We start from the raw sequence: 14,996 nt of genomic DNA, 5'->3' as shown, positions 1-14,996 counted from the left end.
ATCTTGCTTGTTTGTAGGTGACCAAATACTTATTTTCCACCATAATTTGCAAATAAATTCATTAAAAATCCTACAATGTGATTTTCTGGATTTTTTTTCCTCATTTTGTCTGTCATAGTTGAAGTGTACCTATGATGAAAATAAAATTTAAGTGGGAGAACTTGCACAATTGGTGGCTGACTAAATACTTTTTTGCCCCACTGTACTTCCAAAGTTGTGGCAACATGGCATAAGGACAACAAAGTCAAGGTATTGGAGTGGCCATCACAAAGCCCTGACCTCAATCTTATAGAAAATATGTGGGCAGAACTGAAAAAGAATGTGCGAGCAAGGAGGCCTACAAACCTGACTCAAGTAATCCAGCTCTGTTAGGAGGACTGGGCCAAAATTCACCCTTATTGTGGAAGGCTTGTGGAAGGCTACCTGAAACGTTTGACCCATGTTAAACAATTTTAATCCAATGCTACCAAATACTAATTGAGTGTATATAAACTTCTGACCCACTGGGAATGTGATGAAAGAAATAAAATCTGAAATAAATCATTCTCTCTACTGTTATTCTGACATTTCACATTCTTAAAATAAAGTGGTGATCCTAACTGACCTAAGACAGGGACTATACTAGGATTAAATGTCAGGAATTGTGAAAAACTGAGTTTAAATGTATTTGGCTAAGGTGTATGTAAACTTCTGACTTCAACTGTATCTCCGTCTTTTCCTCCTGAAAATGGACGGGGATAAGGGTTGGGTGTCTGGAGTAAATCCTTCCCGTCCGACTCGTTGAAGAAGAAGAATTCCTCCAGAATGGTTTCAAGAAGCTATTTTTTTCGGTCATAAGACATGGTGGCAGAAACATTATGTACAAAATAAGTTACAAATAATGCGAAAAAACATACACAATAACACAATTGGTTACGGGATCGTAAAATTGGCGGCCATCTCCTTCGGTAACATTATTTTCCTGTCCTGCTAAGCATTCAAAATGTAACAAGTATTATTGGGTGTCAGAGATTTGTATAGAGTAGAAAGTACATTATTTTCAATAGGAATGTGGTGAAGTAAAAGTAAAAGTTTTCAAAAATATAAATAGTAAAGTACAGATACCCCCCAAAATTACTTAAAGTATTTTTACTTGAGTACTTTACACCACTGATAGCATCGTGTGCTCTACCTAGCCTCCTCACAGGGTAACTCAACTCACAACTCAATTCACATGTTCACTTAACCAATCAAATCAAATTCCCTCCCTCCTGTAAGAATTACTTCACTCAAGATTTACTGAAACACAGGTCCTACTATTTACCCCATATTACCACAGATAACTACAAACAACCCCTTACAAGAAACTACTACAAAACTATGCAAAAACAAAAACTCAGCTTGGAGTAGCTGTTTGGGGTAGTCTGGTATTTTTGGGATGTTTGAAGTAGTCTGGGGTAGGGGTTGTTTTGGGGTAGTTTGTAGTACAACTGTTAGGGAATTTTTTGGAGATTTTGGTTATGGGAAAATTAAAAGTGTTATTTGCGCATGCATTTCTTACATATTACACTTTTACTGTGCCATTTTACTGTGCCACAATATGAAAGAAAGAGCTCCCTTAATAAAACATAAAAAATAAAGAGCTTCCTTAGCAACAGTACTATCATATAAAGTGCTACCCTTAACTGTAATTAAGTAGCAGTGGCTTTGTTGCTATTTAACTTTGAGACTTCTTTTTGGCAACACTTTATCAAACACATCTAGGATTTAGTTCTTAAATGGAAATGCCAGCAATCCAAATCCGCTCAGCCGAGTGATATGTTTGTATGGAGGAGTGGAAAAAAACTCTCTTTGTATAAATCATAGCTTGGAAAAGCGCCTTGGATGTGAATGCTGTTTCCAGTGTGATATTGCATACCATTCCATTTAGAGTGGTGGCAGTGCTGAAGAAATTGCTGACGCAAGCCACTGCGCCTCCTATTAGGAATAAAGAATGCATTGATCACACAGTAGCTGAATTGCATTCTCAATTTCTTGTGAAACATGTGGCTAAACCAGCTGCACAAGTTAGAACTGTAGTTGCTCTTATTTGGTGTCATCAGCTAATTTAATTGAAACATCAAATATTAACTTGACTGCTTGAGATAGTTAAAGAAATACAGGCAGTTTTCTCTCATCAGAATTGGCAATGATGGTGGTGTGTGTGTGTGTTATGTGCGTGTTTGCATGTACATGCATGCATGCTCATGATGCATGCGCATGTGTGCATGTGTCTGTGTGCGTGTTCAAATCGTATCACATTGCTTTGCTGCTTTGTGTTTACATCTGCAAGGAGATTTTGTTGACATTGATAATGAATACTTAATACTGTATACGTGATCAATTTCTTAGTGGAAGGTCCCTGTCTTCTTATTTATCATGCTCTCTTGTCTCTTGTCTTGTTCTAAATGTTGCACTTGTCACATCCAGGACCCTGTCTGTGTCTGTAACATACTAGACATGGAGCCAGAAACAGAGGACCAGGAGAGCACTGTCATGGACTCTTGGTCAGTCTCTGAGTACGGCCACTCCTCTGACGACCTTTACATCTCAGAGTCCCGGGATGGATCCTACTATGAAGAAAGGAAGAGTGATACAGAGCTCCCCATAGATCCGCAGCACACCCACATTAGACAGGCCGAGTCCCCCCATTCTGTGGAGTCCCCTGAACCATACACCAAGAAAGCCATGGTGGAACATCAGAGACCACCATCGAACTACAGCCCGGAAGTACGTAGCCTGGTAAGGGGACTGAGCCCCAGCAGAAGCCAGGAGATAGACACCTTATCACAGGGGCCATGTAGCGTCTACCCTGGGGAATCTGTGAGCTCCGATGCCGAATCCTACCCAAGCACCCCTTCACCGACTCCCCCAAAGTCCCCACAAGCCCCCACCCCGAACCCCAACTTGTGTCAAATTTCAAGGCAACGGTCCACCTCCTCTTCCTCCGTTGGCCGGAGTGAGATGACCCTAACTCTGACCCATGGGCAACCCAGGGGGGACGGTAGGAGGCTGGGCTCTGGGACCGGGGCCAGGGGGAATGGGAGTGTTGAGTCTCTGGAGGAAGGAGGGCACAGCGAAGCACCTCCTGCTCATCTATCCTTTGGAATTTCAGCGCAGGGTGCTGAGCAGGCAGAGCAGTGGAACTCTGCGTCTGAGAGAGATCTCCCCAGTCCCAGCAGACACAGGGTGAGGCACGCACGTAAGTAGCCACCCTCCTCCTCCCCCCACCCCCTCATTCATTTACTGTAGATCGTGTACCAATGTAAGTCTGTGCAACTCAAAACTATGTGGTAACTTTCTCTGTGTCGCATTCGGCTTATAATGAAATAAAACAATGTTAGAAATGTTATTTTAATGCAATAATTTGAAAAGAAAAGGCATGTCAAAATGTAACTGGCTTGTTGTCACTAAAATCCTGTTCTTTGTAATGTAAATTAACTGCTGTTATTGCTGCTACAAAGTCCAGTGACGTTTATAAAGCAAAATAGATAATGATGCAATGTTTGAATTTGGACTAAAGGGCATGACTGCTGGGATGTGTGTTTTATTTGAACTGGGCATATAGGCTGACTCTTCTGTGCATTTAATAGTCTGAGTGGATAAGAATAAAATACGACCATGCCTCTGATGAGGCTGGCAGATGTTAATTTGACAGACACCAACATGTGTCATCCTGGCTTGACACCCGAGCCCTTTCAAACCGTTAGCTTTGACTGTGTAATGGAAAGTTAGCTCCTCAATTTTCTTGCCTCATAGACCCCCCCCCCCCCCCCCCCCCCCCCCCTAAGTTAGCTCTGAAATGACACTAGTGTTTTTATTGCATCTTGCAATGTGGACCTAAAAATAAAAGGACACAGTTGCAGAGTCGGCAGGTCCAGGTGATACTGAAAGCACATTAAAAGTAGCAGTCCAACGTTGCTGAATGTTTACCCTCTTTGGATTCGCTGTCTGCTTGCTCTATGCACATGGCAAAAAACGTTGTTGCAAACACCATGCAAACAATATATTTATTAAGTAGTCGATTTAGTTTTTTTTTTCATTAAATGCGACGTTTTCAATGGGGCCACAGATGTTTTGATAAATATTATTTCAATTAACACGAAGTGTCATTATGTGTTTATACCTTGTTATTATTTTTTAAAGTCTCAACTATATCAAATGCAATGAATCATTTGCGTTCATTCAGTCTACAACACTGGCAGATGGACAATAACAGAAAAACATGGATAAATCAGGTTGACCGAACATAAACTGGTGCTTCAAGACATTTCGCAATAACTTATTTCAAGTGTTTAAGGAGAAGTTGAGTATTTTAAAATGTCATTTTAGATGGTTTTCTTTCAACTTCAGCTAAATTTAGCCACCACTAGCTAAAAAACAATGGGAGTGATGGTGGCATGTGGTGCCTGTTTAAAAAAGCTGGATCACCTTCAAGTAACTTTAAACAAAATAACTTAGTTGATTTAAGTTGATTTGGCCATGAACATTTAAAAAGGCACTGCATTACTTCCATAGATTTGTTGCTTCTGTATAGTATAATGCTGAACATCCCTTTTAAGATTTAAAGTGTTAATTTGGCAACAATGTCGGAGTATAGTAGTTAACGTATTATTTTAATGTAAAGAGGAAAGTTGTAATATTGACAGGTTGTGTCTGTCTAATGTTACAAATCCTAGTATGCAAATTGGATGTATCATCAGCAAAAATACATATATTATCATCCTCTAGTGAGCACTATAAAAACTAGATAAAATAAAAATAAATTCAAAATGTCAACTGACTAAAATCTTAAAAAGTATCATATTTCTATAATTTGTATTCGTTTGTAACTTATAATATAACTATTTAAAAGTATAATTCGACTGCACAGGGTCTTTATATAAGCTACAGGTAATTGGCTAGGTAACTATAATGGGTTTAGCTAAAACTGTGCAGTCAGTTTATATGACATCCATCACGTCAATAGATGACAGTGTTCCGTAGACCTTAGGGTGGAAGCTTCAAGTAAAGTGAAGTGTTTGCTATAATACAATATGATAGGAAATACATTTGTCAGGAGTCATCGTGACAAGATAGTAAATAGAAGGTCTGGAATTACATTTCAAATCTCTAGCTCTCTATTTGTTCCTTTTATTTTGGAGGTGTCTAAATGTTATGAAGAGAAAGGTTACTCTAAAATATTGGCCATTAATGTTTGAATGATTTGTAATACATTATGAAATAATAGAGCTTGTTGTTTCCAAAATTGTCTGCCTCCAAGACTTCTATTTATAATGTAGTAAACTAAGGTACTGTACGTGATAAATTATTTTCCTCATGAATCATGTCATGATATTAGCACTGTACATTCATAAACACTAACTGTTTTGCAGAAGGGCAAAGGATTAGATGTGATTATATTAGATTATATTCCAGACTAAGAAAGGCTAGATTTACCATAGGTGCTGAGATCAATAAGTCACAAGCAACTAAGTTGAACAATGTCAAAATATTAACCATTTGACATTGTATAGTATTAATCAGATATTTCTATTCCATATCCATTATATTCTACAGCTATCACCATGTACAATGCATTCGGAAAGTATTCAGACCCCTTCACTTTGTTAATTTACAGCCTTATTCTAAAATTGATTAAATTCACATTTTTCCTCATCAATCTTCACACAATACCCCATAAGTTTTGCAAATGTATATGTATAACAAAAAAAACAGAAATAACTTATTTACATAAGTATTCAGACCGTTTGCTGTTTCCATTGATCATCCTTGAGATGTTTCTACAACTTGATTGGAGACCACGTGGTAAATCAAATTGATTGGACATAATTTGGAAAGGCACACACCTGTCTATGTAAGGTCCCACATTTGACAGTGCATGTCAGAGCAAAAACCAAGCCATGAGTTCGAAGGAACTGTCTATAGAGCTCCGAGACAGGATTGTGTTGGAGGATTGGATCGGGGGAAGGGTATCAAAAGATGTCTGCAGCATTGAAGGTCCCCAAGAAAACAGTGACCTCCATCATTCTTAAGTGGAAGAAGTTTGTAACCACCAAGACTCTTCCTAGAGCTGGCCGCCCAGCCAAACTGAGAAGGGCCTTGGTCAGGCAGGTGACTAAGAACCCAATGGTCACTCTGACAGAGCTCCTCTGTGGAGATGGGAGAACCTTCCTGAAGGTCCACCATCTCTGCAGCACATCACCAATCAAGGCCTTTCAAAAGCAAGGCACATGATAGCCTGCTTGAAGTTTGGCACCTAAAGGACTCTCAGGCCATGAGAAACAAGATTCAAGATTGAACTCTTGGCCAAGCGTCACATCTGGAGAAAACCAGGCACCGCTCATCACCTGGCCAATACCATCCCTACGGTGAAGAATGGTGGTGGCAGCATCATGCTGTGGGGATGTTTTTCAGCGGCAGGGACTGGGAGACTGGTGAGGATTGAAGGAAAGATGAACAGAGCAAAGTACAGAGCGATCCTTGATGAAAACTCCAGGGCGCTCAAGGCCTCAGACTGGGGCGAAGGTTCACCTTCCAACAGGACAATGACCCTAAGCACACAACCAAAACAACGCAGGAGTGGCTTCGGGGCAAGTTTCTGAATGTTCTTGTGTGGCCCAGCCATAGCACGGACTTGAATCGAACATCTCTGGAGAGACCTGATAAAAGATGTGCCAAGATGTGACGTTTCCGCCGCCCGCCTGAAAGAGCTTGAGAGAATCTGCAGAGAACAAATTGAGAAACTCTCCAAATACAGGTATGCCAAGCTTGTAGTATCATAGCCAAGAAGACTCAAGGCTGCCAAAGATGCTTCAACAAAGTGTTGCGTAAAGGATCTGAATACTTATGTAAATGTGATATTTCAGGGGTTTTTTTTATACATTTGCGAAAAAATCTAAAAACCTGTTTTTGCTTTGTCATTATGGGGTACTGTGTGTAAATTGATGAGGAGATAAAAATGATGTATTGCCTTTTAGAATAAGGCTGTTACGTAACAAAATTTGGAAAAGGTGAATGGCTCTGAATACTTTCCGAATGCACTTTAACTTAAATAGCAATTGAGAAAGCTACACCCTAAAATGAATCGGTTGATGACATTCTCAAGACACAGATAATTTGAAATGGGTAGACAGTTCTCTTGTAATGTACTGTATGTGGGCTACTTTTATGTGATACCTCCTCACATTACATATGCATCATTCTGAGGTAGCAAACAATTATAATTTTATTTTTATCTCTGTCCTCTCTCCTCATCTCTCCCTCACAGGGCCCAGACAGAGTGAGAGCCAGTCAGACAGGCAGGTGAAGGAAGCCAAGTCTAAATGTAAACGCATTGCTTTGCTGTTGACCGATGCACCAAATCCCAGAAACAGAGGGGTGTTAATGTTCAAGAAGCGTCGGCAAAGGGTTAAGAAGTATACACTTGTCAGCTACGGGACAGGTCAGCACCAGTTTGACGACCAAAGCGGCAAAGACGAAGAAAGTGAATACGGCAAAACGGTCAGGTTTACTTTGGCCACGAATGATTATTCAGAACTTGATGAAGACTACCCAGTGAATGTACGAGACCGAGACGTCAATTTAAACTGGGAGAACCTTGGAATAGCCAACATATTTCACCACCTGGAAGAGATGGAGCAACTGCCAGAGACAAAAGGCAAGGGCGTGGCAATGTTTGTGCAGCGCCGCCAGAGGATGGATGAGATTGCCTTAGAGCACGAGGAAATGAGGCGCAAAGGCTTACCCGTCAAAGGTATCGTAGAGCTTGAAGACACAGAAATGTACAAGTCTTACAAAACAGATGAAACTTATGTGCAATCCAATCAAATTCAATACAGTGAAAGGCATGCTGATCAGATCTACATGGATGGTCATGGCAATCAACATCTGCAGTACAAAGAAAACCAACAGGAGATGCAACAATATGCTCACATGATGAACAGTATGCCCAACCTCCTAGCTAGTGCCATACCAAAGCCTCTTGTGCCCAACAGAACAGCTAAGCCCTTCTTGGGATCCCAAAACAGAGTGCCTGTCCCATTTTCTCCTCTTAGTGGTGTCACTAGCCCAGTGAAGCATCATGAACTCAAATTCAAGGTATCAGTCCCTATACACACAGTTCCACAGGTCTGGTCCCCAACTGGGGACTTCATAGCTTCGCGTGACGAACGCATATCTGTACCAGCGATAAAGACGGGCATCCTACCAGACTCAAAAAGAAGAGGTGCTAATAGAGCGGCCTCTGATCAACCCTCCAACGCCTATATTCAAAACAGAGGGGAAAGAAGATCATATATTGAGTCAGGCGAAGAGGAAGACTACTTTAGTCTTGGTGCTGAGGCATGCAACTTTATGCAACCCCGAACAGTCAAGCAAAAGAATCCCCCACCTGTTGCCCCAAAGCCTAGCATTAACCCAGTCTGTCCACCATGGTTGAAGGAGAGTCCCTCGAATGTGCTACTTCACCTGGCAAGGAGTCCAATCCCGGCATCTTTCCCAAATCCAGTGGGGTCTCCTCCTCAGCAATACTTCAAACAACAAGACTGGCTTTCGCCTCAGCAAACGGCGAACCCCCGGGAACCACCCCAAACTCAGTCACGACCACAGCCACCCATGAACACCGGGGCACCAGCCAACTCAACATCACCCTCTCAACTTCATCCAACCATGAATAGCTGGAGTCCACAGCCACCGCGGTCCCCAGTGAGTATTCAGGCCCCGAACTCAACTCACACGGCACCTCGCCAACCCACAGTCTCAAAGAATAAGTCCCCAAATCCTTCGGTGGCATCTTGCCCACCCCAACGAGGGAGCTCTTACAGCCACGCAGCCAAGGCACCACCTACTTCTTCAATGGGTCACATCTCTGAGGGCCATGTTAGTCCAGCCATAAATGGTCCAACTCTGAGGGGAAGAGGTGCCGAACTCTTTGCCAAGAGGCAGACCCGTATGGAGAAGTTTGTGGTGGATGCCGAAACAGTTCAGGCCAACAAAGCAAAGTGTCCTTCCCCCACCGCCTCCCTTCCAGGTGCTTGGAGATACTCTTCCAACATCCGAGCCCCACCTCCTTTGTCATACAATCCCCTTCATGCTCCTTTCTACCCCCCTGCAGCAGCTAAACAGCCCTATTCAACAAGTCCAAAAATCAAACCAAAGACCACTGTGAAAACCAAACCACAACCCTCCAAGCACCTGGATGCCCTAGATGTCATGAAACATCAGCCCTATCAGCTGGACTCATCACTCTTTAGATATAACGTAGGCACTGAGGCTGAAGGCCTTAGCCCTAGCCTCAAAACGGCCCCCATCCCAACCCCTGAGTCAAACCCAACGTTGAGCCCTAAACCTGCCCCTGTTGTCAGCCCTAGACCTGCCTTTACCATTTCTCATTACTCTTACCCTGGCCATGACCTTCCCCCAGCAAAACAACAAAGCAAGCCCATAGCTCCTGCTAAGTCTACTAGATCGGTGAGTGTCCCATACCCTTTTGACTGTCAACCTACACAGTCAAGTGAACCACTCCCAGTTAGCAAGCAACTGGATTGGAAGCATAATGCTTCACCTGCTGTGCATGATAGCGCCAACAAAGCTCCCCAAGCTCCAAGCACCCACTGCCCTATACCCACAAGCACTCCCTGTCAGCTATCTCTCAGTGTCAACTCAGCATCTTTGTCTTCTATACCCTTTGATGCTGATGTCCTCTCTAGAGGTACCATTCAAATGGCTCCTCGGCCTACATTTTCTGCCAAAAAACAAGCGGTAGCAACCAAACAGTGGAGGCATGTCGTACTCCAACACTAGTTCCAACCCACTGCCCCATTTTGATGTTGCAATAAATGCAGAGATTATACACTATTTCTTACCTTTTCTAAAGAACCATTTATTTAAAAAAATATATATATAATTAGACGTGTCCTGCCAAGTATTTTTTTTTAATTGACTTGTTTTTGGTAATATCTTTGCATTGTTGCAGTGTCAAAATGTCACCCTATATCTTCTTACTTTCTGCTGTACATTGTATGGAAACCTAGCACAAAACATCTTAAATTACAACTTAGAACAACAACAACACTAAACAATGAATTCAATCTTTAAAGAATGTGCAATATGCATGACAGGTCAACAAGGGAAAACAATGCTTTACCAAAATGTTGAAAGAAATAGCAGAACATTTACATTTATAGGGAATTAACATAAGAAAACAAATGCCTCTGTCTCACTGGAGTCATTTCCCAGACCAACTATCTGGCTTATACCAGTGATTTTATACAGACAGAATATTTCAATAGATATCACTTCATATGGTTGTTATCATTAATTGGCCACCCCTCCTCGATCTACCTCCTTTGCTTGAGTTAACGCCCCACTTCAACTTGATAATGCTGTCTGTTTGCCTTATAGCTTGTAAAACAATGAAATTAGAGGCTATTGTAGCTGTACGTGAGTGTTTCTCAGCTGATTGAAAAACTATTGAGAATGAGAGACTATTGTAGGTGTTGTTAATGAAGACGTGAATGAAGCTAATGTTAGCTTCTGCTAATACCAATGAAGGTAATGTTTGCCAATGAAGCTAGTTAGCTAATTTTGCTAGCTATTGATACACAGTTTAGCACGTCAATCCGTTAGGTAGCTGTTATATTGTTTTCTGCAGGGCTAGGTCATTCATGAGGATACAGATACTAGCAGGGGAAAGTGATATACACATTAGGCATAAGAGGCAGAATTCAACAAAAAAAGTCCCCTCGTTGGCTGAAGCTTTGGTCCCACTAGGGATACATCGTGTTGAGTAATTTCAGGAAAATAAGATCAGTTGTGTGTGCAGCTGAAAAGAGGAAACATTTCTAGTTTGTCTATGGTGCCTTGCCTCGCCTTTTTTTTTGTAAATTAATTTATGTTTAGGGTAGCCTGTATTCACCAGTGGTCTCATGACCACATGCAACATTACCATTATTGGAACAGTAATGTTCATACCCATAGGAAATGTAAAACAGTGTAGGTAGGTTGGATGCTAGTCAAAATCATGTTTGCAATGTATGCAATATGATAGCAATGAGAGTGCATAACATAAAAACAGGGGGGTTTGTTCATACTTTTATGATGACGATGATTGGAAGAGATATAATAATAGAATAATAATAATAGGCACTATATTTGGATGCAGACCTCTTAAAATTCCTTCAGTCTCATTCCAAACTATATTTAATAGTGTGATACAGCTCAAAGCTTTTGCTAATTGTGTTTTTAAAGTCCCCTCTACATCTTTGTGTTGTTGACAATGTGGAATTTTGTATTTTATTGTCAATTATGGCCAGTTACTTAGTTGTTCATCAAACATTATTTATTTTCAGGTTAAACGCAATTGATATATATATATATATATATATTACAAATAATCCTTCTTTAATTTCCAACCAGATTGCTGGCTTTACCTTTCCTGTCCTTTGTTACATTTATTTTTCCTCTTTTATGTGTTCCATTGTATATTGCACTTCTTGTACTCGGCACAATCTTGCTATTAAATATCTCCCTTTAACTTTCCCTGTGTAAGTTTTCATATTTCATTACTACTGCATGGACTCTTGCAACGTTTTCTTTTATGAATGCATCACGCTTTAATTATTGTACCACACTCTTTATTCATTTGTAATACCTCTTCTATTTTAATGTTGCTCATGTATTCATTAATGTTGCCAATTTTTAGTACCTTAAGCAATATCTGGTTAAACACAGTAATGATACAACAAGATTGCCTCACCGTGCATCATGCAGGTTAGATCACATCTTCTACTTTACAGCAAATTAAACTATATTTGAGTCCTTTCCACCTGTATCAGACGCTTTGGTAGGTTTAAGTTTTCAATAAACCACAAGGCAATGTGTTACGTCCTCTAAACAGGTCTTTGTTGAAACGCAATGTTTGCATGGAGACCTGCTATGAGCAAAGAGCTCATCTGTTTCCAAATATAGCTCAGACTCACCATCTTTAAAACCTGCTATCCCTTTCGAAAAGTTAGCTCTGCTAAGCAGAGACCCGATAGGATCAACCCATGCCAAAGGTAAGTGCTGAAAACTAACTCTTTTCCCATCCGTTGGTCTTAATTGGCCATGGGGACTCATGTATTTTAGGGAGAAATGACCCCATTACGTCACCCAGATATGTTTGGAACATGAACACTGAACAAAATGTGCAGTAATGTTGCATCATTAGGTTTGAGGGCCGTTCACTACTGTGATTATTTATAGGTGTTAATCTCCAGGCAACAATGACACTGTATGAGAGAGTGATATGACTTCTATGTTGTGAAAAAATAGCAATAATCATGGGGAAATGTAATGGACAGTGATGAACACACAGTTGAGTAGAATTGGCCTGTGTCCATTTTGAAGAGTTTGAAAGGGGATAGCCTGCCCTTTCACGGGAGGCAATGCTCTCTGACACTGTGTGTGTTTCTGTGTGTGTTTTATTGGACCGCAAAATGAATCACCTTACTCCAGGATGAGAATCTTCTCCCCTTCTCGGCTCAATCCAGGCCAAACCAGGTTGTGGAGAACTACTGTTTTTCTGTGTATTCTGTGTATTCTACCCCAAATTATTTGTTGGGAACAGAGGATTACAATGTCATGAACACATTTATGTAATGCCTCATAAATACATGTGCATTACAGTACATTTGGTATTTTATATTTTGACCCTGAGCCCCAGTGTGTACAGTATGCTTAATATTACCAGAATCACATCAATCTAGTACAATGTCCTTTTCTTCCAGGGACTTGGCAGAAGCTACTCTCTGTCCCTACCCAGACGGATGTGCTCCATGTCCTACATGCCCTCGCAGTCATCTATGTCCCCTGTGACCACCCCTGTGTTCCATCCATCTCTCGGGAGACAGACCTCCTGGCAGGAAAAAGCTGCCCTCAAGCCCCCCAGCCCTTGGGAGGCTGCCTCCCGGAGCCCTCTGGGCCTGGTGGACGATGCCTTCCGATTCCAGAACTTCCCTCAGTCCATCGCCACTAACGTCAACTCCGCCGCCAACCGACGATCTCTGCCAGAACCTCCGGACGAATGGAAGCGCAAGGTGTCATTGGACGCCCCCAGTGTCAGTGGTGGTTACTATCATGCTCCACCCCCATCCATGCATACTAGGTCTATGAGCATGACCTCTGCCCCTGTCTATGGGCCTCCCTTCAGACAGGCCCAGCCTCTGTGGTCAGCGGAGAGTGCTAGCGCTGGACATATGGGTCGAGGCCCGGGCCACCCGAGTCAGACCCTCTACGCTACCTTGCCACGCACAGCTATGAGAAGGTAATCTCCTCAGCTAGAATTCAAACATAGAAACAGTGCACTTGTAAGAACAAACGTAGAAAATAGAATTGGATGTACAGATGTAAACAATAGGGCCAGCATATTATAATCAACAATTTGATCAAGGTAGTGTTAATTTTTTAAGGCAAATGTTTGGAATCAATGAGGAAATACTGACCCAGATAGTGATAACGGTCTACAGCAGCATGCTAAGGTGAATTACACGTTTGAAGATGGATTCTGCAGGGAAACAGCGCCACTGTTTGCCCCATCACCATTGTTATTGTTTTTGTTTTGAGGTGAGGAGCGTTTCACAGCCTGAAAAAAAATATTTGTAGTATTAATTCTGCTGTTCTATCATGCGTGCAATGATGTCAGAGGGGAAAAAAACAGTGTTAGTTGTTTTTAGTAACTTTGTTTCACCATTATGGAGTCTAGCTTTAAAGGTTTTCATTTATGGGGGAAAAAAAGTACTGATGTTAATGGTATTTGGTTTAAAATGGAGTTTGTTTTTCTATATGTGTGTGCATGTACAGTATTTTGGTTTGAGCATGGATTTGTGCATTTGTGCATTTTGTCCTGTGGCCACAGGGGGCAAAGAAGTGGTTTCTCGTTCTCCACTATAATTCTGATCAGTGAAGTGCATTCACACACATCTATAGTATGTACTGCATGTTCCATTGAATGTTCTGTACCTGAAAGGTTTCAATTCTAAACATGTTTTGTGAATTTTGATAAATGGATACATGATAGGCCTATTATTTATTTGCATGTGCATAAAAGTATGAGGTTTGCAAGGTGATGAGTGAGAAAATGACAGATGGAAGGGAAATGAAAGTTAGATGTGTTGAACCTATAACTTGTTTTATTTTCCACATAATATGAAAATGAAATAGAAACATGGATTGAGTATTGTTATGTGATGTACGCGGTAACATCTAAAATATAAATACAGTAAAGCGGATTTCAAATGTACTGCTAGGGTTCCTTGATGGTTTGTGTAATATGTGCGATAGCATGTGTAGCAGGTTAGATAGTAAGTACCAAGTGCACATACTGATGAAAACAACCAATATTCATGTTCACTTTCTGTTACTATGAAAATTAAGGAAATGTACAAATGTCTTACATTTCTTAAAATAATCAATCAAATGTCAGATTTCATTGCTGAAATATAGAACATTAACAACGTTTTTGTTCATACCATTGTCAGTTTGCAAAACATAGGCACACACTATATTCTAGACCACGTCATTGAATACAGGTTGAAGTTTCTGCGATTGGTTTGGCACTTCCGTGAAAGGCATACGAAATGTGCCACACTTGTGAATGTGTTGAAGATATTGTCACTTTTATCACTTGATCGTGTTGTTCATTTGTTGCAGCACTGAAGATAGATATTGTACTCTTCCAATAAAAGGTTGTTGAGTACACCGTGCCTCTGATGTTTTATATCATTAACATGTAAGATATGTAGGATTTGTCAAATGTTTTTTACACTTTGGAAATTGTTGGTTTACCTATTCAAAATGTGTGGTATGCTGAATTCATTGAGAAACAAACAATTGCTGAAATACCAATAAAACACGTAGTAATATATTAGATACATGTATATAAATGGAGTGGAATGTGGAGTTAGGTAAGTAGAGAAAGTACTTTTCTAAAGTTACAC

The 14,996-nt window shown here is 40.9% G+C and overlaps 1 protein-coding gene across 6 annotated transcripts; it reads left to right on the top strand.

Annotated features, from left to right (window-relative positions):
- Window positions 1–2,452: 2,452 nt before the first annotated feature.
- Window positions 2,453–14,755, top strand: LOC110534301 (synaptopodin-2). 6 transcript variants are annotated; one of them, XM_021619079.3, is made up of 4 exons: window positions 2,453–3,220; window positions 7,289–9,489; window positions 12,517–12,561; window positions 12,789–14,755. In XM_021619079.3, the coding sequence occupies exons 1-4, from the start codon at window positions 2,479–2,481 to the stop codon at window positions 13,326–13,328; spliced, it is 3,528 nt and encodes a 1,175-aa protein (XP_021474754.3). In that variant the 5' UTR covers window positions 2,453–2,478; the 3' UTR covers window positions 13,329–14,755. The 6 variants fall into 6 exon arrangements, with proteins under 6 accessions (XP_021474754.3, XP_090043277.1, XP_021474755.3 ...); XM_090187152.1 differs by having other exon boundaries at window positions 3,134–3,207; XM_090187151.1 differs by lacking the exon at window positions 12,517–12,561 and having other exon boundaries at window positions 7,289–8,724.
- Window positions 14,756–14,996: the final 241 nt, after the last annotated feature.

Source organism: Oncorhynchus mykiss, chromosome 10, assembly GCF_057628025.1.
Source record: "Oncorhynchus mykiss isolate SJ-2025 chromosome 10, ASM5762802v1, whole genome shotgun sequence".
Lineage (NCBI taxonomy): Eukaryota > Metazoa > Chordata > Actinopteri > Salmoniformes > Salmonidae > Oncorhynchus > Oncorhynchus mykiss.
The sequence above is the reverse complement of the archived record's forward strand: the minus strand, read 5'-3'. Positions and strand labels throughout refer to the sequence as shown.

Coding starts and splice junctions, on each gene's coding strand:
- LOC110534301 (XM_021619079.3), top strand. CDS start 2,479: ATGGAGCCAGAAACAGAGGACCAGGAGAGCACTGTCATGGACTCTTGG. Junction 3,221..7,288: donor ACACAGGGTGAGGCACGCAC/GTAAGTAGCCAC, acceptor TCTCCCTCACAG/GGCCCAGACAGAGTGAGAGC. Junction 12,562..12,788: donor CTCAATCCAGGCCAAACCAG/GTTGTGGAGAAC, acceptor CTTTTCTTCCAG/GGACTTGGCAGAAGCTACTC.